Source organism: Maniola hyperantus, chromosome Z (genome assembly GCF_902806685.2).
Source record: "Maniola hyperantus chromosome Z, iAphHyp1.2, whole genome shotgun sequence".
NCBI lineage: Eukaryota > Metazoa > Arthropoda > Insecta > Lepidoptera > Nymphalidae > Maniola > Maniola hyperantus.
The window spans coordinates 326,641-349,582 of record NC_048564.1 but is presented as its reverse complement, the minus strand read 5'-3'; the positions used below and the strand labels follow the sequence as shown (position 1 = coordinate 349,582).

The window sequence follows — 22,942 nt, the reverse complement described above, 5'->3', positions numbered from 1 at the left end:
GGGAACTGTTCCACTAGGTAGGTATTCTATTGGTGAAAACCGTAGGTATATGAAAATCCGTTCACTAGTTTCTGAGGTTAGCCCGAACAAACACGAATTTAGCGCGGCGGGGGACTTACATTTATAATATTACGAGCTGATGAGCACAGAGCATTCATGATGTGGGTAGTGGTTTAGAGACATCACTACGAGCCAGGAGATAGACAATTTCTTTACAGTACAGTTAATAGGTACCTACTTAACTGGTTTTATTCAGCCCCGCGAATCGAACCCAGACCAAATCGAATCAACTTGTTGGGCTAGCTGCTAGCCCTACGGTCTGCTAGCTGCTAGCACGTAGGTACCTAGTAGTTAGGTATTTCGTTAAACTGTGGTAGTATCGAATTCACTGTTTTTATTGAGAAAGCGTACACAATGAAATTTGATTTTATAAAGTGCATAGTAAAAACTTATTGCAAGCGTTTACAATACGTAAATAAAAAAAACTGTGTATAGTCCGTACAAAATCACTCCTCACCCACCATTTTAACTCAATGGGTCAACTATGATGTCAAAAGTACGGTTCACCTTTGAAATAAGGACTAAAATCGTACTTTTGACATGAAATTTGACACATAAAGTTAAAATTCCGCGTGAGGAGTTAAATTTTACGCGTCATTATAATTTATAACTTATTCTCTACATAATATAAAATAAAGTCGCTTCCCGCGTCTGTATGTATGTATGTATGTATGAACGCGTAGATCTTTTAAACTACGCAACGGATTTTAATGCGGTTTTCACCAAAAGATAGAATGATTTAAGAGGAAGGTTTATAGGTATAGTTAAATTCTCAAAAAATTAGAGATCCCTAGGGAAATTGAAATAATGTGAATTAGGTCGGAAAATATCCTCTCATTTGAGAGTTTCCGAGGCGTGCGTTGCCTATATGGTAAAAGTTACACGAAATACAAAAATGTTCGCGATAGCATACATGAATCTTTGAAAGATGGCTCGTAATACTCGATTTTATGATCTTCAAATGTAATTTTAAACAAAGCCTTGCTTTCGAGGGTGTTTTTACTGACATACTATTAATTCTTATCAAAATAAAATAATTGATCATCTTTAATATTAAATTTAGACCAAAATTGCCCTCAACATCATCTAATTCAGAATAATATCTTACGAGATATCACAGTAAGATTAAAACTAACGCGCAACAAAACGAGACCGAGGCGGCGGGCGGCGGGCGGCGGGCGGCGGGCGGCGGGCGGGTGCCGCGGCGCCAGATAATAATCTCCTATATCTTCTGTGTCCTCTCTGACACCACACGAGTAGATATCTGACACCACATTAGTATCTACGTGGCACCCATGCGAAGCCAGGGCGGGTCGTTAGTAACTTATAATATACGCTTGCCCGTTATAGACTTTGAAACCATCCAACCGATGTGAGTCTCACTAGAAAGGCAATAATGCGAAGATGGTGTTAGAGGTTTTTTAAAGTACTTTTAGGTTTTATAGCGTAATAGATTTATTAGAATTAGTAATAAGATAGGTAAGTGTAGAGCATAGACCGGTATTTTATTGCGTTAAAACGATAGTTATGTTATTGTTTAGCTGCAATTAAGCTAGGTATCTTAGTCCTACTAATATTATAAATGTGAAAGTGTGGATGTTTGGACGTTTGTTACTCAATCACGCAAAAACGGCTGAACGGGTTTGGATGAAATTTAGAATGGAGATAGATTATACCCTGGGTTAACACATAGGCTACTTTTTATCCCGGTAAATCAAAGAGTTCCCGCGGGATTTTGAAAAATGTAAATCCACGCAGACGAAGTCGCGGGCATCAGCTAGTAATGTTAATAAATTAAACAAAGACAAAAGTAATTATTTGATAATGAGGTTATCAAGTTGACCCTTTATAATCATCATATTTTATTTTAAGCTTGCGGACGCCCATTGTTGAACATAAGCCTTTGCTAGGAGGGGTGCCAGCCATGAGCCAGGTTACCTCCCAGTGTGCCTGGGTGCTGCTGGTCCCTTTTGGATGCATCGGGCATCCCAGGGAAAGCAGTATTCGGGCCGGTGCACGCCGATATGACCTGGCAGGGGGGAGGTTTCTCCGCGTGTCCCTCTGACTAGCGGAGGGCACAGTGGACGAGGCGAAGGATGAGACGCGGGCGACGTGCGCGAGATTGCGTTGTCGCCTGTTGGGTCTGCGGACGTGCGACGGGGGACCTCGTGAGGGGGTCCCCGGTGGAGGGTCCGCCTCGGCGGACGTCGCTGACTGGGTCGCGGTGGTTTGCTTCGGCGTTCCCGTGACCCAGTCGCCAGGCGACGCGCAGGACTGCCGCTGGGTTTTAGTGTAATACTTTTCTCACTAATCATCATCGTCGTGATTAATCCATTGCCTGCTCGCAGCTAGGCACGGGTCTCCTCTCAGGAGGAGAAGGGTTTGGCCATAGTCCTGGCCAAGTACAGATTGGCAAACTTCACACACCTTCGACAGTATTATGGAGAACTCTCCGGCACACTTTCAACTTTCCTCATGATGTTTTCCTCTTCGCCGTCAAAACACTCATCTCCGAAAAGTTAGATGTGCGAGCCCGGGATCTAACCCCCGACCCCTCGAATAGGAGGCGGGCGTCTGAACCACGAGGCTATCACGGTTTTTCACTAATATCGAGAAGCATTGCAACGCATGCCGCGCTAACGTTACGTGCGTTAACTAGTTTAGAACAAGTTGGCAACCCTGTATTATGTATTTCTCAGCAACATGTCCGTATAGCGGCAATACACAGCACGAACGACTCAACTCAATGATTACTCAGATCCATATTTGCTTATCAATCTCTCAAAGAAATTCCAACGTAATTGCAATAAAGTTAGAGTATATTTTGCGTTTTATATCGATTGATTCCATACATGTGGTGTCAAAACCCGCCCCCGCTCGCGCTGCGTCATCGGGCATCGTGCGCAGACGCATCGGACTTTCTACACGAATATACTATATTATCCATCCGCGTCATGTTCACTTCTGGCGTTAAACATCAATTTACTCACCTCGTTGGTATTTGGCAAGCGTTGTATGACTAAACATCGATAATTCAGTCTAGAAAAAATTTGTCGACAGTTCAGATACATTCGATATAGCAATCAGCTTTTAGTTGTGCGTTGATTTCTGCCACGATCGGTTGAAAATCGGTCTATATAATATTTGACAGTGACCGTTGACACATTCAGCTATTGATCATGCGCAATACTATACGGAACCAGGTACATAACTATAACCTAATCTGTTTAATAATGTATGTACTATTACTTAGGCATAGATCTATGGCTTTGTGCGAATGCTTTATTGTTGGCGATTTTATTCCTATTGATGTACTTTGTATATACCTAACAACATTATTTTAAATTAAATGTTGACATAATATTATGTCAATATTTATGCACATGTTCAATGTTCAACAAAGAACCAGCAAAACTGCTTAGTAAATATTTTTTTAGTGACTGTGGAGTTTAATTTTTTATTGTATTCATTTGAAAACTGGATTTCATAGGTGTTTACTAGCTGATGCCCGCGAACTTGTCCGCGTGGGAACTCTTTCAATTCTTCCCTTCCCTTCTTGCCCATGTCGCTAGCAAAAAAATCTCGTCGATCCGTTGCTTCGTTGTGGCGTGATTGAAGGACAACAAACAAACAAACACATTTGCACAACAGCTATTAGGTACCACGTAGCCCAAATCGCTGGGATTAGAAATGGGAATTTCGATTGTACGTACCTACTAGGCTTCTTTATCCGCTTAGGGACTTAAGAAGGGTTATTTTGAGGAAATTGACCCCTCGGGGAGAAATAGGTATAGGTTCTACTTCATCATGATCTACTCATCGTCGGCCCACTACTGAGTACGGGTCACTCCTCTCTACATGAACATCATCGTAGAGAGATCCAAGCACAACTCTCTCCATTCGCCCGCTGAGTGACTAGGCTTTCTTAGACATAATAATGGTCGCTATTCCTCAGCAAATAGGTAGTTAGCGACCATTATTATGTCTCTGGTCTATAATAGGTATGTCATCACTGGCAAGGTGGCAACACGCACTGTTCGAAGACATTGGCAATGGCAAGAACTCTTACGGAATACATATTTTGACCATCTGTTTACCTCCCGCGGGCCAGAGCACAGTGCTCTACCCAAAACCGTGATTTTATTTTACGGTTATTTTAGGTTCAACACGACCTCCCGCTGATGCAGGGGTGAACGCTGTGGTCTTATAATTATACTAGCTGATGTCCACGGCTTTGCCCGCGTGGGTATCGGTGTTTGAAAATCCCGTGGGAACTTTTGCTTTTTTAGGCGATAGGTTGATCATGATGATGATGACAAGTAAGCAGTGCTTTTATGGCTCTATGGTCTAACATCGGCGCAAAGTGCCTGTCTATCGGTATTTTATAGGATATATTTTGGAAGAGTGTGCCGAAGAACTTTTTGACCTGATTCTCTACTATCGTATCGCAAGGCATCGCCAAGGTCTGCACCCCTACGTAGTCGAAATTCCACGGATACGTACGAAGCGATTTGCCTCCACATTTCTAATTCGAACCGCTAAGATTTGGAACACCCTTAAAACGCCAATAAAAATCAATGAAATTGAATAAACTTTTTTTAATCCCAATCAGCTCAGTTTCATGTAAACATCATATTTCGTTGTATCGAGAGAAAAAATAGTGATAGCAGAAGTTGGTCAAAGTAAATGTTTTTTCATGCAATTTGTAAGTAACTAGTAGTCCACGACAGGCTATCGGGGTATGAGGCGGGGGGACGCCCCACATCCGCACCCACCCGCACGTCACCCGCGTTCGCCCGTACCGGGTTTGCACAGGGACTGTGCGGGTGTGCGGAGCGGTCCCTCCCCGACTGCTATCTCAACCCGTCGCTTACTATTGTATTGTAGTAATTAGTTAATGTAAACGGTAGCACAGAATATCTAATGACTGCAGGGGTACTAACTACTAGGTAGGTATAAACTTATCTCTATTGATTGGTTAAAACAGGTTAATTAATATTTAATAACAACTGACGTAAAGTGGCCTTTGAACATGTCATGATAAACTTGAGTTCACAGTACAGTGTCGATATAAACAATGCAAATGGTAAGATGCTAACTATTAATTGACACCAACGGCTTCTGTAGTTTTCAAAGTTTGCGTAGCCCCCCCGTTCCCACTTGTCGGTTGCCAGTGGCACATCAAACGACGACGACGACAAACGACAGACGGTTCACTCTGCTATTAGCATCGCTAGCATATGCTGCATCGCTGCCCAAATGCCTATCATCTGCCTATGGCTAAGTAATAAGTATCACACTGTTTTCCGCGTTTTCTCTTACTGTCACGCCCATTCAGCCGTTACTTATCGGCTTCACGGAACATCAACGCTGTATCTTGGCATCAATATCCTTATTATAAATGCGAAAGTGTGTTTGTTTGTTGGTTTGTCCTTCAATCACGCCACAACGGGGCAACGGATAAACATGATTTCTTGCATGGAGATAGTTAAAGACCTGGAGAGTGACATAGGCTACTTTTTATCCCGGAAAATGAAAGAGTTCCCACGGGATTTAAGTCGCGGGCATCAGTTAGTAGTGAATGATTGTGATCACTCATCACAGCATAGCGTATCATCATGATTAACCCATCGCCGGCTCACTACAGAGCACGGGTCTCCTCTTAGAGAGAAGGGTTTTGACCATAGTCTACCACGCTGGCCATGTGCGGATTAGTAGACTTCACACACCTTTAAGAACATTATAGATAACTCTCAGGCATGCAGGTTTTCTCACGATGTTTTTCTTCACCGTTAAAGCAAGTAATATTTAATTACTTAAAACGCACATAACTTAGAAAAGTTAGAGGTGAGTGCCATGCATTGATCGGGATCGAACCCCCGACCTATACCTGGACTTACGTCATGTGAAATGCAAAATAAACAATATGAATATGAAAACACCGCAGCATCAGAAATTGTTTACCTAACGCTATGTTCTAGCATCGCTGCCCCCACGTGGTGTCTATTTTGGGCCAAAACATAATACATATTTTTAGAATCATATTCAAATGTTGTTCTATGAGAACATGAGAAGTGAAATTTTCAATTGTGTAAAAGTGAAATTTCAAACAACAATGCTATTGCCTCTAAATAAGCCTGTACCTACAGTCCCGCGACCAGGCGATCGCCTTCCTCCGATTTCTCCACAACTCCTTACTCCGTACCTCTTCAGGTCGAAATATGGAACGTGGGTGCTGTTCATCGCACTAACGTCGCCTCCGCCTGCCACGCTAGAGTTGATGATTGTATCCAGAAATATGTAGATTTTGTCCACAATGTAATTTGGCATACGACACGGACCTGTCTAGGAAATAGCTGCAAGGCCGACATTAGGTTACTGACGTATTGGAACGTACTTATAGCTGTTCTGGCGCAATCTGCTCGTTTTAAGCCAAACATGCTGTATATATTGTATCTATCAGGTAGTCCCATAACAACCTGTAGGGTGATTTGTCAAGTGTCTTGGTTAGTTCTACATTGCTGCTCAACTGAGTTATATTCAAATAACTTTTCGTAGGCAACCTTCAATGGATTAAAAATAAAGTCAAATGAGCTCGGTGGCTGTCATGCAGTGTTGATCACCTGCGAGTCAATTTCGTAAAATCTGCATCAATCATTATTAGTCTCAATTGTTGTGATTAGCTGAATTTGTGCGATTCAGTTCAGCATCGCCATCCGCTGAGCTATGTCGGTTACTCCGGTACTTACCTAACCTGTGGATTACTCTTGTTCCAGTTAGAACAAGATGGCTACGTGGTGCTGGATGACTTCCTCCGGCCGGCGGAGTGCGACGAGCTGGTCGCAGCGGGCTTGGAGCTGACGAAGCAAGCCCCTGACTCCACGGAGAAGTCCATCTTTTCCACCATCGACGGAGAAAGGCAGGTAAGCACAATCGTCATCTCAACCGGTGGACCCCACTACAGGGTCAAGGTCTTAGGGTTCAGAAATATGACCTTCGTTTCGGGGATCGAGGATACAGCCCGGGCATGACCTCTAACTTTTCAGAGTTATGTGCGTTTTATACAATTTCAAGATTCAAGATTCAAGATTCTTTATTTTGCAGAAACTTAAAATCACTAGCGCTAACGGTGAAGGAAAACATCGTGAAAACATCGTCAGGTGTGCGAAATCTGCCGATTGGCGGTTGGTCAGTGTGGTGGATTAGGCCAAACCCTTCTCATTCTGGGAGGGTTTCCGTTCTCACTAGTGGGCCGGCTTCAACGTCAAAGGGACGGCAATCCGATACGATCGGAGAGGGATCAGGCGTAGGAGGACTAATGGCTTTACATGCTAAAAATCATAGTTATTAAATAATTATTGTGAAAACCAATAAAAAAAAAAAAAAATTGAGTTTACCTTATACACTTCATTTTGAATTCCAGCAACTCAAGGATTCATATTTCCTGGAGAGCAACGACAAGATCAGCTTCTTCTTTGAGGCCGGGGCCCTGGGACCCGACTGCACGCTGCAGGTGGACCCCAGTATTTCCTTAAACAAAGTAAGGTCAACATATAATTAAAATTGTACCAAAGAACAGCGGACCGGGGGCGTTGGCATCCTTACTTTGTTGTTGATGAATCGTTTTTGCTCAACGTCTCAGATACAAACCGCCAAGGTGTAGAAAGCCGACGATTTTCTGGTATAAAAAACAACCTCAGTCCATCTACAGGATGCAAGCTATCTCTGTACAAAATGAAGTGATAAAACGTAGGAACCTGTTAACAATATGATTAGCGGCTGAATTAAATTACCGCGGAGGGAGGTTGCGGGAGATGGTGTAGATGTGGGAGGAGGTGGAGGGAGATGGGGTAGATGGAAGAAGGTAGAGAGATCTCTACATGATCAAATCAGAAATGAGGAGATCCGTAGGGGAACCAGAATAACCGACACAGCTCAACAGGTTGCAAAGCTGAAGCGGCAATGGGCAGGGGCACATAGTTCGAAAAACCGACAGTCGTTGGCTCCAGAGATACTAGAATGGCAACCTCGCACTGGAAAGCGCAGCGTTGGAAGACGCCCACTATGTTGACAGACGACATCAAACGCGTCTGCGGGAGCCGCTGGATAGCGGCGGCGCAAGCGCGTGGCGTGTGGAAGTATCTACAAGACACCTATGTCCAGTTGGACGTCTATATCGGTAGAGAATGATGATGATGGTTATTGATTATTATGGCAACTTGTAGGTAGGCCATGCCTTACACCTGCTGCACCCGATCTTCAGATGCTACACCTTCAGTGACAGAGTGAAAGCCGTGTGCCAGGAGCTGAGCCTCGTGGAGCCGGCCGTGGTGCAGAGCATGTATATTTACAAGAACCCAGGCCTCGGCGGAGAAGGTGAGTTATGCGACTTCGTCCGTGTGGACTACACAAATGTCAAACCCCTATTTCACCGCCTTAGGGGTTGAATTTTCAAATATCCTTTCTTAGCAGATGCCTAATTGCCTACGTCATCTGCATGACGAATTTCAGCCTGATCCATCCAGTAGTTTGAGCTGTGCGTTGATAGATCAGTCAGTCAATCTTTTTATATATTCCATACTAGCTGATGCCCACGGTGCGGATTCGTTCGTTTTCAAAAGTTCCGTGGGAACTCTGATTTTCCGGGGTAGCATATATGTATTATGTCACTCTCCAGGTCTTTAACTAAATACCATCCATAACCATGCGATAAATCACGTCAATCTTCAGATTTAATTGAAGGAAAAACCAACAAACAAACACGCATTTACAAATGGGTAGGATTTCAGTGGCTTTGTCATAGCACTGTAACATTCGCGCCGCGTTGCGAACAGTCTCTCTGAAAAAGGACCGCGGATGGATTCGAAACTAGGCGGGCCTAGGTACTCCGACTAATCACGTGAGTCCAGCTGGTATCAGCTATATTTTTCTGAAGGCTTTAAATGCTAAAATAAAGTCTACTTTACAGTGACAGCCCACCAGGATGCCACATACTTATACACGGAACCACTCCCACCAGTAGGGTTCTGGATAGCGTTACAAGACGCTACCGTCCAGAACGGATGTCTTTGGATTGCGCGAGGCTCGCACAAGTCAGGCGTGCACAGGAGACTCCTCCGCAACCCAGACAAGGAGTCCAAGGAGGCTCTGATCTTCGACAGAGGAGCGCCTGTCTATCCCCAGTCTGCCTTCACTCCTGTGCCTGTTACCAAAGGTATTTATGCCACTCAATCTCTCTCTTTTCCGACGGCATTGTTAACGTCTGCACCCGTACGTAGTCGAAATTCCACGGACACGTACGAAGCGTTTTGCCTCCTCGTTTCTAATTCGAACCTTTAGGATATGGAACGCCCTTCCGGCATTAGTTTTCCCCTCCTTCCCCTTCACTTTTAAATTAGGTAGCTTTAAGTCAAGAGTGAATAGACATCTTCTGGGCAATTGCGCTCTCTGAGAGTTCTATAATGTTCCCAAAGTGTGAAGTCTGCCAATCCGCACTGGGCCAGCATGGAAGACTAAGCTGTAAGGTCGATTACGAAAAACCTGCATCAATCATTATTATAATCGCAATCGTTGTGCTAGGCTGAATTTAGGCTATTCTTCTTGCAACATTTCATTCTAGCCAATAGTATCCGAGCGTCAACCAATCAGAGGTGATTGCGAACGTAACGTCGCGCAGCGCGGCGTTAGTGCATTTGGACCTTTAAAATGTACCTAATGATCTCGTTCATGTAGGAACCTGCATCCTGCTCCACGGCAACGTGGTCCACAAGAGCGCGCACAACAAGTCCGCCGCCAGCCGCCACGCGTACACCTTCCACGTCATCGAGAAGCACGACAACACCTACTCCCCCGACAACTGGCTGCAGGAGGGCAGCAACGCGCCCTTCCTGAACCTCTACACTACGCCGCAGATGTAGTGACTGCTGGTTCACTGGCCTGCCCGCTGCATACGCTGGCTCGTGTCGCAACAGTATATACGTTTTAAGTTCTCACTCGCCATTTTAACTTTGTGTCAACTGTCATGTCAAAAGTACGATTTTAGTCCTTATTTTAATCTCCTCCAAGCTATTTAACACTGCGAAGTGCATTGATTGTGCTACTCTGGCACTACAAAAAGCCACCAAACATGAAAAGAAGAAGATGAACCGTACTTTTAACATGACAGTTGGCACACAGAGTTATAATGGCGAGCGAGTTCTTATTTTGTACGGACTAGGTATAGTGCTCTCTCACTCAGACTCTGCCTCAGTCGTGCAACCGAACGGGCACCATCCTACTCTTATGGTATGGCTCCGCTATCGGGATTCGGCAAATGAGACGCTCCGCCCACTCCCGAAAATCGGTGACCGATTTTTTATCGGCAAAAAATGAAACATACAGATTGCAATCTTGAAACACATCCGCCCTACAAAAAGTTGATCAAAAATATCATCCTCATCATCATCATCATCAACCAATAGACGTCCACTGCTGGACATAGGTCTCTTGTAGGGACTTCCACAATCCACACGCCACGGTCTTGCGCCGCCTGGATCCAGCGGCTCCCTGCGACTCGTCTGATGTCGTCCGTCCACCTAGTGGGGGGTCTTCCAACACTGCGTCTTCCGGTGCGAGGTCGCCATTCTAGCACCTTGGGACCCCAACGTCTATCGGTTGTACGAACAATGTGGCCTGCCCATTGCCACTTCAGCTTCGCAACCCGTTGAGCTATATCGGTTACTCTAGTTCTCCTACGGATCTCCTCATTTCTGATTTGACCACGTAAAGAAACTCCAAGCATAGCTCTCTCCATCGCCCGCTTATGAAAAATATAAGTTGGCGAAATTATCGAACCTACAAAGACTGACGCGAGCTGAGCGCCTGATTCATGATGTTATCGCTTATTGAGTGGCCGGCGGCAATCGTATCGTTTCGCACATTTGCTCCGACCAAAATGGTAGGCGCAAATATAAGTTTTTTTAATCCCTGGAGAGCTCTTCCCTGGAGAGAGAGTCTTTCCGGGATAATATAACTAATACACCACTATTCGCTGTCACAGAATGTCTGCCAGCCGGCTGATTTGTCAAACTTATTTAATGCCAAATACAAAACATTCGCCGTATCCTTAATAGTTGATTTGCCGAATGCCGAACTATCGTAATTGCTCGAACTCGAATCATTTGCCGAATGCGTTAATGGAGCTGTATCATTACTGATTTTCATATTATATTGTTCAAGTATGGTGACGATTATGTGAACGAAATTGGGAGTATCTGCATCTTTTCTTTTTAATATTGATCAAAGCCGTTATATGCTAGTGGTTATGACGTCCGCCTCCTATTCGGCGGGTCGGGGGTTCAATCTCTAACTTTCCAGAGTTAAAATATCACTCAATTTAACGGTGAAGTAAAAACATCGTGAGGAATGCATGCCTGAGAGTTCTCCATAATGTTACCAAAGGTGTGTGAGATCTGCCAATCCGCACTTGGCCAGCGTGGTAGACTACGGCCAAACCCCTCTCATTCTAAGAGAAGACCCATACTCAATAGTGAGCCAGCCATGGGTTATGATAATGATGATTACTGATATTATTCTGATACAATCTTTGTCATTTAACAATAAGCTGATTGGTCTGTTGAAGACCTCTCCGCTGCAGTGGAAAGGCATCATAAGACTGGCATCTAAAGTTACAAGGCAGTTAATTTTTTTGGAAAACATGCGAATATTCTTAATGCTACCGACTCTGCTCCAATATTGTTGTGATATTGTATAGAACCCTGCAGCTCGATTTCGGTAAAATGACAACTACAATGTCACGATCGCAATCATCTCTGATTGGTTGACGCTCGCTCGCTATTGGCTACAATGCATTGTTATAACAAGAATGCCATGAATTCAGCCAATCACAACAATTGCGATTGTAATAATGATTAATGCAGGTTTTCCGGAATCGACCTACTGGAGTGCTATAGGTAAAGTCTATGCTCGTCAAATGTGAAGACTTTCGTTGCTAAACTTATGATTAATAGTTTTAGCTGATCCATCCGTCTTCGCTCGCACTTAAATACTGCATAAAATAACTTAAGTAACTCCGTATCTGCCAGTGAAACCCCCATCAAAATCGGTCCAACTGGCCGGAACAAACAGAGAGATAAAAATGTTAATAGTACATTAGTTTGAAGACTATAATTAAAGCAATTTAGGGCCGAGTAATATTGGGGTGAGGCGAAGTCGAGTACTTTCTAAGTGATTTTAAACTAAATCTTTGGAACTGAGGTATCCGATTATTGCTAAAATAATATTGTAGATCAATGTTTTGATACTTACCTGCATTACAAAATGCCTTACCTTACCTAGTCTTCACGTTTGAAAAGCACAGAACTCGAAATATTATTTTGAGTTAGTTTTTATGCTTAAGTAGATTTCTAGGTATATTTAGTGTCCACTAAATATTTTTAGTATGTTCCGCTAAGAGACAAATATTCTTGTAAGAACATTTTTCATATAAATAATATTATTTTAAGTAAGTACCTATAATACCTAGTAGAAACCTAGTAGAAAACCGTGTAGAAACTTAAGCAGTATGGATTTAATAATACTGCCATACCCCTCCAGGTTAGCCTGCATCATCACTTACCACCAAGTAAGATTGCGGTCAAGGGTAAACTTGTATGTGAATAAAGAAATAAACTTTACCTTTTTGTCCTACTGGTGGTGGAGACGGTGGACTGCTGGGGCGAGGAGGCGACATCTAGGCGTCTAGGGGAAAGGCGCTCCCATCCGCGGTCTGGGGCCTACTTGGTCGAAAGCTTGATGACCACCTGTGGCCCAGGGGCAATCAAGGCCGCACTTTTTGTGAGACGATGTTGTTTCTCAAAAGTTACTCTATAATTAATGCTACGTCTCTACTCTGTAATGACAGAGTTACAGACGCAATATTAAGCTTACACGGCCAATTGAATTCCGCAATTCGTACCCTTATTATAAATGCGAAAGTGTGTTTGTTTGTTGGATTGTCCTTCAATCACGTAGCAACGGAGCAACGGATTGACGTCATTTTTTGCATGGGTATAGTCAAAGACCTGGAGAGTGAAGTACTTTTTATCTTTACTTTTTATCCCGGAAAACCAGAGTTCCCACGGGATTGTATAAAACCTAAATCCACGCGGACGAAGTCGCGGGCGTCAGCTAGTTCCAGATAATTTAGTCAATTATGACGTCACGACACATGCAGCATGTGGTAATCCGTTATATCCAGCAATACTTGAAATTTTCAGCAATGTTGTATTGTGCATTGCTTGTAATTGCGGAATTCCAATTGCCCGTGTCAGCGAACCTTAGGGCACACTAGTAACTGTCCTACAAGAAATAAATACATTTTGATTTCATATGATGCTCTGTTGCAACTCACACACTGAAATAAACTAACACAAATGGACGAAAATAAAATATCTATATAATCAATCACTTAACTACTTTATTCTTTTTTTACAATATTGATTCTATCCTAAAAAACAACGATTTATTTATTGCGCACAGCACACGAGTAGTAGGTAATGTGACCAATCAACACTGAGCTATGCTGTGCTGTGCTGTTTTATCGCTCCTCTTCGATTATAGTGAAGATACAGTGAGACAAGGCTACCTAATTGGCGCGTGGCGAAAATCGGAACTCACGTTGCTGCCAAGTGTTTCCTATGTTCTTGTTTGAATATTCGAAGCCTTTGTTGTCCAACAACGCCAACCTGTCAATGTCATTCAAGTGCCAAGAGATCCTTGTCGCACTGTACAAACAAACCCTGCTGCGCTGAGCTATTTATGGCTGTGGTGTGTTTAAAATATAGCAAATATCACGCGATACGTACTGGCTCGCATTGCCTAGCACTGTCTTCCGTTCTATCTCGCTTGCACTTGTGCACATGCATATCGCGCTGTCGCAATCGCACAGCACACCGCGCAGCAGTTGTTTGTAGACAAAACATAGCACAAGGAAATTAGCTTAGGTGAGCACAGCACAGCATAGCTCAATGTTGATTGGTCACCCTAAAGCTTGGGACAAATCTAATGGTATTCCGCTACCATGTGAACAGCGAGCACCATATTACAGTACCCGACCAGGAAATATTGTACATCGACCTTCAGAAAGAGATAGCGGTTTCTCAGAGCGTTGCCTCTGTCGTTGACACCGACAAAACGTCGCATAGGTATGAGTGACAGAGACAACGCTCTCTACAAAGCCGAAACCTCTTTCTAAAGGTCGATGTACAATATTTCCTGCCGGCTTAAATCTGCTAGAGAAAACTTTCGCGCGTTTTTTCCTAGTTTTGTCCCCGAAAACCTTCGGTACCATTTGATCAGTCAAAAATTAAGTTAAATCTTACTTTTAGGTTTCTCCGTATATTGCAGCACAAAAGCGACCGGAGGTAACAAAAATATATCGACAGGTCTATGTATTCTGAATGCGAAATTCACTTTTTATCATCAAAAATATTAGTTCATTTATACTTTGCGCTTTGACGTATATAAAAGGCTTTAGAATCTTTACACCGATCTGTAAAATTGTTTTTGGATTTGCACCAGTGTACGTAGGACCCGCCAATATATCATGCAATATAATATAAATATATTATGTAACAAACGTTTTTTGTGAATACAGAAATTTTATTCTGAAGAGACTACACACCAAAGTCGGACTCAGGCCCGAAATTCTGCAAAACGCAGTGGCGTTGTCTGATACCGCAGGATGCACGGTTTAGTGTATTATACAGGGTAGGTTTATGTCCTTTTTTTAAAACAAATGAAAATAAATAATTAACTGAAGGACCTGCACAGACGAGGGACTTTTGCCGACAAAAATCCTCGAAGCGTAGATAAAATGTCTACCGAGAACTTGTCACGGACTCAACGGACGGACACATCATAACATTTTGTTCGCCGGAAGTTTAGAGAAGCGCACTCTATGGAAGCAAATATTCTGAGATTACGTTGTGTTGTAATTTACTTGATGTTTAAGAAAAAGAGAACACGTTTCCAAAGAGAATCCTGGGTCCATCGAATTATTTCAGATAGCGGACTCAACGCGGAATAAAATCCAGTATGCGTCAACGTTGGACCGCAGTTAGTTCGTTAGTTAGATAGTAAAACTAAAGAACGTTCTATTTTTTTGAGGACTCCCCCATACTTTTGTGCGGCCCGTTCCGTCCTCGGCTGTTCGCGGGACTTTTCGTTCGAGGTACTTTTCGTACGGGATACTATTCGAACGGGTACTTTTCGTACTGGGCACTTTTCGTACAGGGCACTATTCGTACGGGGTACTATTCGTGCGGGCACTTTTCGTACGGGGTACTATTCGTACAGGGTACTTTTCGTACGGGGTACTATTCGTACAGGGTACTTTTCGTACGGGGTACTATTCGTGCGGGCACTTTTCGTACGGGGTACTATTCGTGCGGGCACTTTTCGTACGGGGTACTATTCGTACGGGGTACTTTTCGTACGGGGTACTATTCGTGCGGGCACTTTTCGTACGGGGTACTATTCGTACGGGGTACTATTCGTACGGGGTACTATTCGTGCGGGCACTTTTCGTACGGGGTACTATTCGTCCGGGGTACTTTTCGTACAGGGTACCTCGTGTGCGTTATTCGATGCAGTTGTAAGCGATCTATTTTGACGAACAAAAAGTATCCCAAAAATTGTCCCTCGTCGGAGCAGGCTATTAATGAAATAATCAACTTTATAACAAATAATCAACTTTCATCAAGTATGATACAGTACTACGACTTTTATAAACCGCATTGACAATATTCGTTTGCCCAGAAAAGTGCTACCTAACACCGACTAAACCGAATGTACAATAATTGTACATCAATAAAATACGGACCTTATTTTGCTTGAAGTTAAGATTTTAAACACAAGAACAACAAAGATCGTGCTATCTCGCTCATAATCCGCGCGTACAAAACATGGCGCCTAGGCAACGATTGACGGAGATATTTTCGCACCATTCAAAAATAAGATTTCTGCGCAAGTACATCGGCGTAACCTATAAAAGTGGTAGTACTGTAAAATTATTATAAATAATATAATAATAAAATTCATGAGTCGAAACACATCAGCGCAAAAGTAAAATGGACCTGAATTATCCTGTTTTTCATCTTTTCTGATTTATTTGCATCAGTGTTGTCTGTGCTGTTTGTACAATACCAGGCAGGAAATATTGCACATCGAACTTTAGAAAGCGATAACGGTTTCGTAGAGCGTTGTCACTCTCGTTAATATCGCCGACACGTCTCATAGGTATGAGTGACAGAGACGACACTCTACGAAGCCGGAATCTCTTTCTGCAGTTCGATGTTTCCTGCTGGATACTGTAACTTCCGTTTTTCTCGTCCTACTATTGAAGCGAGCAGTTCTATGATTATTTTGCTCTTTGAGCATACTTCTCTATGATTTTTCTCATGCTTAAGTTTGTCCATACATCTACAGCTAGCGCTTCAAGCAGAAACGTTGCGAAATTACAATCAGTGCTACTGAATTTTTAACTTTAAATTTAGGACATTTAGGTCCATTTTACTTCGATGTTTTTATGTACTCTCAAATTCTATCAACGTTAATAAGATGTAAAAACTTGAATCTTATACTAAGCACACTGGCCATCGATTTGTTTATTGTATGAAATTAGTATAAGTCCCGCAAATTACTAATGCGCGTGGCCGCCATTTCAGTTACGTCAGCACTGGACTGAAGTTTCGAGCTGATGGTATATTTTTATTTCGGCTGACGTCAAAATGACGTCATTTCGATGTTAATGAGACATGGTTCCAGCGCAATTTACGGGACTTATCACAGCTTATAATAATCATGAAAAAAAGATTCTTAATTTGCCTATGAATGTGATGTTATCCTTGTTTTTTTAATTTCCCCAGCTGCAAATAAAGAAATAAATAGGTATTAACCTTTTCAATAATGTCACATAATTTATTATGATATTTTATTATGCTAGGATACGAAATAACTATAGATTATATATTTCGCATTAATAATTCGCAGAGCAGTAACTTAGGTATTTAAAAATAGCCAAATAAAATGTTCATCACTGATTCACTTGTCCAAGTATAGCCGTTCTAAAGCCAGTTCTCCTGCGTCGTACGAACAAACTAACAAAACATAAAAATCATAAATGAATACATAAAATATACTTAATTATAGCTTATTATATTATATATAGAATAAACAAAAAATAAGCAAAACAATAAAGGAATATCGAATTTAACTATAAAAGCTTTAATCGCATCGATACTGCGTGCGAATGTGTCGGTATGCTAAGATATGTAAGCTAAGGTAAGTAAGTACCTCCGGTCGCTTCATTACGTCTGTCCGTCTATTCCATCGTATCTCCGTACTTGTTCGTGGACGAGGACTTCGGGTCGGGTTTGGCTCGAGCGATCGGCGGGATGTTGCTGGGTTCAATCCTGGAATGTAATTAAATTAACATTTATTATCATAGTAGGTTATGCCCGCGTCTTCATCCACATCGCTAAACGATTTTCCAACCCCCAATTAGAATTTTCAAAAATCCTTTCTTAGCAGATGTCTGCATCATAATAGCTATCTGCATGCCTCAGGCCGATTTACAAAGTTGAGATCACTGAGCTCTCCCTCCCCTCCCACACCGCTCATCTCCCCGCAGGAACCCGCTCAGTTAAGCGTTATGCCTATTATAAGCTTCACCCTACGTAGGATTGCGATGAAGGCTCTCAGAAATGATGCTACCATGTTACTCATAAATATTACTTTAATCATTCTCTTAGTTTTACTATAATAACTGCTAACAACACTATTCTCTTGCACTTATAAACAACATAGAATCTCTCTCGAGAGTGTCCGCTAAAACCAACGAACCCTCTCGTCAAGCTTTCAACCGTCCGGGTGGGAGAACCCAACCTCATTGGTAACACCGCTCTGCGCCAACCGGCGTCAACCAATGACAGAATAGTATTTGAAAATACGTGACAATTAAGAATCTGATTGGTTCCCGCCGTTTTACGCCAACCAGCGTCAAAAACTCCAGAATGACAACTGATAGTCTATTTAAAAATAAAGTTGTCAATGTAAAAATAAAAATATAATGCAATTTTGAAGCTAATTAAATTAAGATCCTAACAATATGAGTGCTATATGAACGTGCCAGCTCTTGTTAACCTACACGCAAAGACTCACTTGTATGGGTCCTGCCTAGCGTCGGTGTACTCGCCGCGGTTGCGGCGCCGCAGCTCTTCGTACGACAGCACGGGCCGCGCCGCCCCGCCCTCCGCCTGCGTCGGCCCTACGCCTGCAACCAACCAAATACATAATATTATTAAGTGTACAATCACTAAGCAGAACACAGAATACAGAGTACAGTACAACGCGCAGGCAGAGTTGAGAAGGCGACAGAAAACTTAATCTGGTAGCGTGAAAGTGACAAAGCGAATTATAGTCTTCCTGTACATGAAGCCGGAGTCGCACCGGCGCCCTGACCGTAACACTGAGGCCACACAATGCATTTCCAGTGCGTTGCGGCGACGCGCTGTTTTGGATTTGAGTATTGGGTGCCACACGGGCACTGCGTTGCCGCTCCGTCAAAAAGTATGGCGTTGCACCGCACCACCCCTCCCGCCTCGTCTCTGGTTCCAAGTCCACTGCGCGTGAGGTGCGGTGCCGCATGACGTGACTTACCGGACTCTTGTCCGGGCCGGTAGTGGTCGTCGCCGAACAGCGGCCGGTCGGTGTCCAGGTCGAGCGAGCTGCCGGGCCCCGCGTCCGAGTACACGTCCTCCGGCGACGCGCCGAACATTGTGGGCGAGCGCGTTTGCGGGAACCTGGAACAAGCAAGATTCAGTTCATGTCAAACTTTAAGAAATTCAACTCTTTACCTATAACGGTTCATATAGTGAGATACAGTCTGCTGACAGACAGACGGACGGACAGCTGAGGCAATAGGCAGAGGGATAGATGAACATACCCAGACTTTCCTTCCTTCTTCTCCCTCAGGAGTTGTCCTATGTAGCTGCCAGGCAGTGCCATGAGCTTCTCCGCACATGCCTGCTGGTACGACAGCTTCCCGAGGAAGTAGCCCACGATCACAGCCAACGTCACTTTGGGGAATGCACCAAAACGTGGATTCGGTTTCAAGTGACCTGCAAACGATGACGTTAAACTTTAAAAAATTAAAACACGATTACTGTTGTTTGCCCTGCATCATTTTTGGTAGTTATTAAATCCAGACATTAGGGATTTTGTTTTTTTTGAGTTCCGTACCTCAAAAGGAAAAACGGAACCCTTATAGGATCTGTCTGTCTGTCTGTCTGTCTGTCAAGAAACCTACAGGGTACTTCCCGTTGACCTAGAATCATGAAATTTGCAAGGTAGGTAGATCTTATAGCTGACATTTGGGGAAAAATCTGAAAACCGTGAATTTAGGGTTAGATCACACAAAAAAAATTAAATTGTGGTCATGAACTAATAATTAGTATTTTCAACTTTCGAAGTGAGTGACTATATCAAGTGGGGTATCATATGAAAGGTCTTCAACTGTACATTCTAAAACAGATTTTTATTTATTTTTATACATCATAGTTTTTGAATTATAGTGCAAAATGTCGAAAAATACGACTGTAGTACGGAACCCTCATTGCGCGAGCCTGACTCGCACTTGTCCGGTTTTTTTTAATAGCATTTAGTTGTTACTTTGATATTTTTAGTGACACTCGCAAGGTTAGGCAAAATCAATTGGGGCAAGAATCGTTAAAATCGGTCCACATTTTTATTTTAGAACAAACAAACAAATAATCAAACATGTGACTAACTAGCTTATCCCCGCGACTTCGTCCACGTGTACTACACAATTACAAACCCCTATTTTAGCACCTTAAGGGATGCATTTTCAAAGATCCTGTCTTAGCAGATGTCTACATCATAATAGCTCTCTGCATGCCAAATTTCAACCCAATCCATCCAGGAATTTGAGCCGTGCTTATAGAGCAGTCAGTCAGTCAGTCAATCAGTCAGTCAGTCAACTTTCTTAACATTTTGTTTTTATGGTTCCATACCATTAAAAGAAAAAAGGATTCCTTATAGAATCACTTTGTTGTCTGTCTGTCGTCCGTCTGTTTGTCGTGTCTGTCAATAAAACCTATAGGGTACTTCCCGTTGACCTAGAATCATAAAATTTGGCAGGTAGGTAAGTCTTATAGCACAAGTAAAGGAAAAATCCGAAAATTGTGATTTTGTGGTTACATCACAAAAAAAATATAATGATGTAATGAAATGTGTTTACTAAATCACACATAGGTGGCGCAGACCGCCAGTGCAGTGTTCTACATAAAAGTGCTGTTAGGTATATCTTGTACGATGGTACAGAACCCTTTGTGTGAGTCCAAGTCGCACTTGACCGGTTTTTGCAATATTACTCCATAACTTCTTGTTCTATTGGAAAAGTAGCATTAGATTAATCCCAAAGATCTAATACATTTATTAGGAGATGACAGACGGAACTCTTCAAGAGAGCAAATTGCTCGCAACCAGTAAATTATTTAATAATTTATCATGGCCGGTTTACTTACCTCCTTGAACACCAAAAAAAGCTGCAAGACCAAACCCAGTCCCGAGCGGCAAAGAGCGCTGATAGAAGCTCTCCGTGTTGCACTCTTTCAGCACTCTCAACTCATCCGGAGAGAATTTGTACTGCGCCTGCAGAACCGTACTGTTTTTGCACTTTCTACTACTTCCATCATAAGTGTACAAGATAATATCAATTTATTTAGTTACTAGCTTATGCTCGCGACTTCACAAATTTCAAACCCATAATTTACTTCCTTAGTACAATAAGTCGTCATATTCTTTTTTTAATTTATTCAGATGCAAGTTAGCCCTTGACTGCAATCTCACCTCGTGGTAAGTGTCGATGCGGTCTAAGATGGAAGTGGGCTAACCTGGAAGGGGTATGGCAGTTTTAAATACACCCACGAGCCTTTGGTTTCTACACGGCGTCGTACGGGAAAGGTAAATCACTTGGCGGCACGGCTTTGCCGGTGGGGTGGTAACTAGCCACGGCCGAAGCCAGACCAGAAATTTAGAAATTATCAAATTCCAAATCCTTGCCAGGAATCGAACCCGGGGCCTCCCACTAATAAGACCATAGCGCTTACCACCGTGCTAGGGAGGTTATCAAAAACTGGAATGGTGACCTCGCACCGGAAAGCACAGCATTGGAAGACCTTTCACTAGGTGAACAGATAATATCAAACAATCCACTGGAATTTTGAATCATGATATCTACATACTTAAACTTGGAAAATAAAACGTTTCATCCAAATTGCTAGAGCTCTTTATGAGAAACTAGCTGATCTCCGTGGCTCCGCCCGCGTGGATTTAGGTATTTAAAGATACCGTGTAGGGTCAGTCAGATGTTTTATTTACAACTAGCTGACCCCCGCGGCTTCGTCCGCATGTATATTATATAGCCTATGTCACTCAGGATTAATGTAGCTTTCTACTGGTGAAAGAATTTTTAAAATCCGGTCAGTAGTTCCAAAGGTCCCTACTATCAACCTTAACGACATTACCTCTTTATAATATTAGTATAGACTAACTGCTCGCTTAAAGAATTAAGATTGTCTTTGTTAATAATATTATAAACTAGAAGGAATCTTTCCTTTCACTTTCATTTAGAAAAAAAGGAATATATTTACTGTGAAAAAAAACTAGGTACTCCTTCAAAACTTAAACATAATATGTAAGTAAGTATATGTAAAGGTTAGAAACATTTATTTTATTTTGCATAGCTTTGTAACACTATAAGGAGATGGCAAAACTCGTCAGGTTTGTAACTTTTTGAGGAAATGGCCAACACTGTTGGACGTGTTGTCAATTGCATTTATTTTTCAAGTTTTCAAGGAAAATTGTACTAAATAGCACTTCGATCAGTGCAGCATGAAATAATTATGCTTTTTTGCACCTTCATGCCAAAATCTTGGTTCTGTCTAGTCAGTGAGTCTAAACTAAAGTCTAAACTTCCCGCATCAGTAACTTTAAAAGTTGTTAAGTAATCAACTCAACAAGTTAAGATAGTCTAAAGTAGGTACCTAGCTTGTAGGAAAATATTATGTTTCTGCTTTTTCTACTTTTGTTATAAGGACTACACGATAATAATATTATCTTGTACTATAATGATCGAAGTTCTACGAAGAAAAGTTAACAGAAAAATGATCACATAACCTCTCCCTTACCGGGTTCAATCGTGCAGCGCCGCCCGCGGCTGCGCCATCCTCAAATCCGAAAGTATTTGGATCACTCATGTTAATAAGATAATGATGTTAACCTTTGGTTCATGAGATGACCACGATATTATTTAATTATTCAATAATAATAAAACAATATTAATTTTATAGGCTAGATTTAGTTGTTGACAACTTTGACAACTTAAAATTGAAAATAAAATCTAGCAACAGACTATAGAGTACGTCAGACAGTAGAAACGGCTAACATTGACATAATATTATAGTAGACACTGCTAACATTGTTAGAGTAACGGGGAATTTTAGCATGCCAAATTGAAAAAGTTAGGCATTTATTCCATGTAATATTTAGAATATAAAAGAAAAGATAAAAGGCTATATTACCTAGTTTTTTTTAATCAGACTAAGGTCCTAGGACAAAATGTAGGTCTGTATGATAGAGTATTTATTTAATTATATAATTAAGAATAAAATCTATCTCTAGTCTATAAAACATACAGAAAAATTTATCACTAAAAAAATTAAAATTACTAAGTTACTTTCTGAATATAGCATATTATTTATGGAAAATAATATTTCAATATAGTTATTATAGCTGGTTTTTTCCGTATTTCTCTATAACT

General features: G+C 42.1%; 3 protein-coding genes across 3 annotated transcripts in view; 1 reads left to right on the top strand and 2 right to left on the bottom strand.

Moving 5' to 3' along the window:
* The window catches only part of LOC117995633 (otoferlin-like), a 97,238-nt gene extending 89,648 nt beyond the window's left edge, over window positions 1-7,590 (bottom strand). Inside the window, exon 1 of the mRNA XM_069508959.1 lies at window positions 7,458-7,590. The gene's annotated coding sequence lies outside the window, so the exon portion shown is untranslated. The remainder of the gene's footprint in view (window positions 1-7,457) is intronic.
* On the top strand, window positions 3,137-16,136 carry Phyhd1 (Phytanoyl-CoA dioxygenase domain containing 1). Its single transcript, XM_034983568.2, has 6 exons — window positions 3,137-3,263; window positions 6,837-6,983; window positions 7,484-7,600; window positions 8,286-8,436; window positions 9,029-9,274; window positions 9,793-16,136. The coding sequence occupies exons 1-6, from the start codon at window positions 3,240-3,242 to the stop codon at window positions 9,975-9,977; spliced, it is 870 nt and encodes a 289-aa protein (XP_034839459.1). The 5' UTR covers window positions 3,137-3,239; the 3' UTR covers window positions 9,978-16,136.
* Window positions 13,497-22,479, bottom strand: LOC117995582 (OCIA domain-containing protein 1-like). The gene is made up of 6 exons (XM_034983569.2): window positions 22,311-22,479; window positions 20,646-20,772; window positions 19,046-19,220; window positions 18,760-18,902; window positions 18,262-18,373; window positions 13,497-17,513 (listed from the first exon to the last, which is right to left on the bottom strand). The coding sequence occupies exons 1-6, from the start codon at window positions 22,377-22,379 to the stop codon at window positions 17,423-17,425; spliced, it is 717 nt and encodes a 238-aa protein (XP_034839460.1). The 5' UTR covers window positions 22,380-22,479; the 3' UTR covers window positions 13,497-17,422.
* Window positions 22,480-22,942: the final 463 nt, after the last annotated feature.